The sequence below is a fragment of the Arachis hypogaea genome, chromosome 15 (genome assembly GCF_003086295.3).
Source record: "Arachis hypogaea cultivar Tifrunner chromosome 15, arahy.Tifrunner.gnm2.J5K5, whole genome shotgun sequence".
Lineage (NCBI taxonomy): Eukaryota > Viridiplantae > Streptophyta > Magnoliopsida > Fabales > Fabaceae > Arachis > Arachis hypogaea.
Window position 1 is genome coordinate 170,263 of NC_092050.1, and position 5,217 is coordinate 175,479.

Sequence of the window (5,217 nt, forward strand, 5' to 3'; positions counted from 1 at the left end):
TATATCGTTTTTGTCCCCAACGTTTTTGTCATATTTAAGTCTTTAACGTTTCAAAATCGTCTTAATTTTGTCCCGCCGTTAATTCCGTTAACAATACCTAACGGCACGACAACATTGAGTCAATTTTGAAAATAGGACGATTTAAACGTTAGGGATAATGTTGAGACCTACCCCAAATATTGGGGACAAAAACAATATTTTACTCTTTTCTTTTTTTTTTATCATTTTTGTTTGATATTTTTTCATAAGAATCTGTATTAGGGTCAAAAATTTTTAATGTCAAAATTAAAAAGTTTATTGTATCATAGTTAAAAAATTTTGATATTATTTTTTTAATAAATTCTATATAATTTAAAGTTCTTTTTTATTATGGTTATCATTATTATCTTTTTTGTTTTATTTTTTTATAATTTTTTTATTTTATCTTTTTAATACGAATAAAAACAAAAAAAATATGTAGTACTGCAAAATCAAGGGAGAAAAAGAAGCAAAAGAAAAAAAATTACAACAGTAATAGTAACAATAAAAAAACAATAATGGAGAAAAAATATGCGAAAAAGAAGAAGGTATTCTTCCGTTATTGTTTTTTCTTCTTATATATTAAAAAAAAATATTCATCGAAATGTAAAACCAAAATAAATAAATAAATAAAGAAAACCCTGAAACCCTAAAAGGCAGTCTGTTTTGTATATAAAAAGGTGTCAAAAACCCCAAAACCAAAAGTGGCTCTCTCAATTCAATTCACACTCTGAAGTCTGAAATGGAGCTCTTCAAACTTCAAGCTATGCCCTTTTCGAAGCTTCCGAGCTCCCTCTCGTCTTCTTCACACTCTCCTCTTCTCCTTACCCCCTCTCTACCTCTCTTACCTCGTAAGTTCCCAGATCCCCAATCCAAAACCCTAAGTTTTCTTTGTTTTTCGCACTGTTTTTCTGTCTCTATCATTTCCCCCTTTCAATTTAATGTTCTTTTTCTCACGTTATTTGTATGCTGCTGCTAATTTTTCTTATTGGAGCTGGCTTCAATATTTTCTCCCATTTTTTTTTAAATCGCCGTTATGATAATAATTAATCCTTTTGAGGAATCGGGGTTTTTTATGTTGGGTTTTGATGACAGGTTCAATCTGCATGAGAAATGTGTTGGTAAGATCAACGACATCTGAAGAAACATCGAGTGGGTCGAGTTCCTTTTTCAATGAGAAACGTGACGGTGCCACTTATGCTGAGGTTGTCGAACCAGAAGATGATAAGAAGAATTCGTTTAATGGAACCGATGGCAAAGAGAAAGAGTTTCCTGTGGAGGATGAACAGCAAGGCCTCTCTTTGGATTTTCTCGATAAGCTCGATCTTAAGGTCGCTTTTTTATGCACCTAACCTGTTTGGTGTTTTGTTTTGGGTTGTTTTTGAATCTCTGATTTTTAATGTTTTGTATTTGTATGATTTTTTCCACATTGAGTTGCTGTGATGATAACTACAGTTCATTGATTGCATTTATGCAAATGCTTTATGATACTTCGGCAGTAATGTCGAACCTGAGCGGTTACCTGAGCAACTATGATAGACACACGATGATAGATAAGCATACATAAGTCGAACCAACTTTGTATTTTACTCCCATTTGTGAGTCACAAGTAACGTTTACTATGGTTACAAGGACTTCACTTGAGCTTTTCTTACATTATATTCTGTTGGGGTCAATTCTTATGTGCTCTACAGTTAAACCAAACTTAACTCTGCGGTGATATTTATGTAGCCAAAGCTAATGTGTATCTGCTTTAAGTGATGGTCTTTATCTGTTATTTTATATCATATGATGCAGCTTATGCTTATACCATACCTTCCATTGTTTTTATATTTTGATGGCACTAGTGAATCTAATGGCTGTTTCTTCTTTTCTGAAGAAGATTGTCTGTGGTTTTTGCGGCCCGTCACATACATAACTGATTACTTATAAGGAAAATTTGATCACATCGTTTTGCAGACTTTCTAACATTTTCTCTCTTCCCCTGGCATATACAGTTTGACACAGATGATACTGGTTCCCTTGTCGTGTATGGTGGTGCTGCTGTAGTTGCCCTGTGGTTAACATCAGCCATTGTTGGTGCTATTGATTCTATTCCTTTGGTGTGTATAAAGCTTCAAATGTCAATATTTCATACTGGAATCCAACTTCGAAATGCTAATAGTTATCTTTTTGACTCATTTTTGTGGCAGTTTCCCAAGGTTTTGGAAGTTATAGGTCTTGGTTACACAGTATGGTTCACTTCCCGTTATCTGCTTTTCAAGGTATTCGGCTACTTGGCCTGTCTCAGTGTGGTTCATATATTTGGAGATCACATTAAAGTGATCGAGCAGCATGCAAGTATTTCCTGTATTCTGCTTACCTGTATTGATGATTGAGTTTATGAACCTGCAGAAAAACAGGGATGAGTTTGTTGCTAAACTTGAGGAGCTCAGGGAACAAGTTCTTGGTTCAGAAGACAAGTGAATTATTCGGAGAAAGGATGAGTCAAGAAAAAAGAAGAGTGCTATGGTTAAATGTGCAGTTACATTTTGCTCTAGTTGACACCAATGTATTGATTCTTCTCCACTTTCCCATAGCTCGTACAGCTACACAGCAAAGAAAAATGTATATTTAGTTTTTGATTGAGAAGTATAATATCTGATTCTGCACCCGCATTCTGGTATTGTGCCGAATTGTTCGATGGTGCACTTGTAGTTATTATAGACGTTTGGATAGAGTTTAGTTCACCAATTGCAGTTGCATTTTTAGAGTTATCTTCAATAGTCGTCAATACCTAATAACAGATTTTGATCGCGTGTATTCGATTTATCAAGCCTTAGAATTTGTTCATATTGGTGAATAGTAAGTTAATAATAACCTGTAATCGAACAGGGGAGAAATATAAAATCATTCAACATTAGGAGACTTACATTTGTTGGTAAATTAGGCCCTCTTGGATAGGATTCAGGTTAGGACATCAATTAATTCTTCTATGTTGCGCATCTGATCACTCCAGCACACTCAATAATTTCCAAGACAAAACAAGTGAAATGTGGTCCTTATTAGATCATAACTGAGGTCGTGTATTGTTGCCAAAATCACGTGTAAAGATCAGAACAATGCAGCAACTGGCTAAAGCTTCATGTTCATATGATAATAACTGTTACCAAGAAGTTGAACACCAACTTGGAGCTGCCTCCAAAAGCTCATAGTCATAGCCAGAACAATGTAAGAGGATGAAATTAATTGCGAGTAGTAAAATGACTAATGAGTAAAATGACTTGATCAAACCGGGAAAAGAAATCAAGCCATTTTACCTTTGAATATATTACTCTATAATATGATGATTTTTCTTTTGGATGGATCTTAATCCTCGGATATCTATCGACCATGAGCCAACGACTAATCTCTGGTCTTGATGGAGTTCACCTTTCGGTGGGTAGGAGATACATTCCCCTTAAGAATCAAACCCTGACACGATGTTTAAGCAACCCAAGCAACTACCACTTGTGTTAGTTCTCGTGGTTAAAGATAATGATTTATGTTAGTAATAATCTAGACATTTATATATAAAAACATATAGCTAGCAACTTGTTTTGGTTCATCACCCTCATTCATCTTTGTCAACTTCACACCCTGGTCCATCACACAAGCCAAGGCCTAAGTACGCCAGTCCAATTCTACAAGAAGTCCAAAAAAAAAAAAGAATTCAATAGATTGACACGGGATAATCCATCCAATTTGCCTAATGCATAGTCTGAACTATGCCCAACCCAACTTACATGACAAGTAAAAACTTGTCATGCCACTACATCAGATATGTATTCCTAATGACGACTTGGAATAACTCACTAAATAATTAGGAAGTCACCACACACTACTAAAAGTGGAGATATTCAGGAGTAATTGTGAAGCTATCATCATTTTCTATAAATATATTAAATTTAGGTACTTTTCAATCTCGATTTATTTAAATATGTCTAAAATCTTTACTAACTTAAGTATCAAAATCTTTTGTAGGTATCACTCATCTCTATTTACTCAAAAAAATCGAACAATTTTATCCCTCTAACAAATAAGTCAAAACTTTCGTCCAAAAAAAAATCTAGATCTCACATCTAGCCCAAATTACATTAATTTCAGGTCATCTTTCGAAAAAGTACTTAGGTTTGATATATCCCAATTTTTAAAATGCTTTTAATACTGGATTTGAAATCCTTATATGTTTTCTCGTATCATGTTTCAATCTCCATTGACTTGATTTATTTATTTTACAAAAAAAATATATATAAAGAAGAACGTACGAGAGTAAGTGTCCAAATTCTTTTAACACGTTCACTTGACACAATCTTTGATAGGTTTCTTACTCTAATCTGACGATGCTTGTTATTACACATATTCACGTATTAATTTGATTAGATTAGATATAATCAATTTATTTATGATAAAATGGACGGTGCAGAGTGAAGGGGGAAACCAAAGGAGAAAAGATGAAATACGGAACCGAATTGAGAGAATGGTTAATCACACATTAGTTTATCTTATCACATTGATTGCTTATATGGCAAGTAACTTCACATGGCAATAACTATGTGATACTCTGCCTCCATATTATTAAGAAGAGAGAAACGATGAGTAGTAAGAAAATTTATCTCTTTATATTTTATTTAAGAGAAAAAAAAACTTATCTCACTTGTAAATTGTTATACGGACAAATACATCCAACTATAACAAATACTAATCGAAACCTTTACGTAACAAAGTTATCTTTTTACACGGTACCTTCTCATCATATTTAAAATACAGCAAAAATTCGACTCATGTGCCAAGTTAATTATAAAGAATTCACTAATTAAAAGTAAACAAATTAACATGCCTCGTGTATTAAGTTTATCAACAGAGTCAAAACTCAAAAGTCATAGATACCGTTATCAATAATATGAATATTACAGGCCCATATCTCGATTGATAAAATAAATCTTTTTTAAGTATTAAAGGAAATTAGTTTACCAACGCATGCAATGATCTTATGCATTTGGTATTACAAGAAAGGGGAGTACTATATAAATAATGACTATCTTGAACAACATGAATAATTATTAATTAAATAAAAATATATTATATTTTTAAATTATTTACCTAAATTTTAATATTAAAATAATCATCCATATAATTAGTAAAATAAACATCTAATATATCTATTGTTTATATTGTTTG

General features: G+C 32.8%; 1 protein-coding gene and 1 non-coding gene across 2 annotated transcripts; both read left to right on the top strand.

Annotated features, from left to right (window-relative positions):
- Positions 1-604: 604 nt before the first annotated feature.
- On the top strand, positions 605-2,751 carry LOC112747314 (protein CURVATURE THYLAKOID 1D, chloroplastic-like). The gene is made up of 5 exons (XM_025795268.3): positions 605-869; positions 1,114-1,349; positions 2,016-2,120; positions 2,211-2,282; positions 2,413-2,751. The coding sequence occupies exons 1-5, from the start codon at positions 761-763 to the stop codon at positions 2,482-2,484; spliced, it is 594 nt and encodes a 197-aa protein (XP_025651053.1). The 5' UTR covers positions 605-760; the 3' UTR covers positions 2,485-2,751.
- LOC112753613 (small nucleolar RNA snoR128) lies at positions 1,453-1,548 on the top strand. Its single transcript, XR_003177992.1, has one exon. It is a non-coding gene; the product is annotated as a small nucleolar RNA snoR128 (small nucleolar RNA).
- Positions 2,752-5,217: the final 2,466 nt, after the last annotated feature.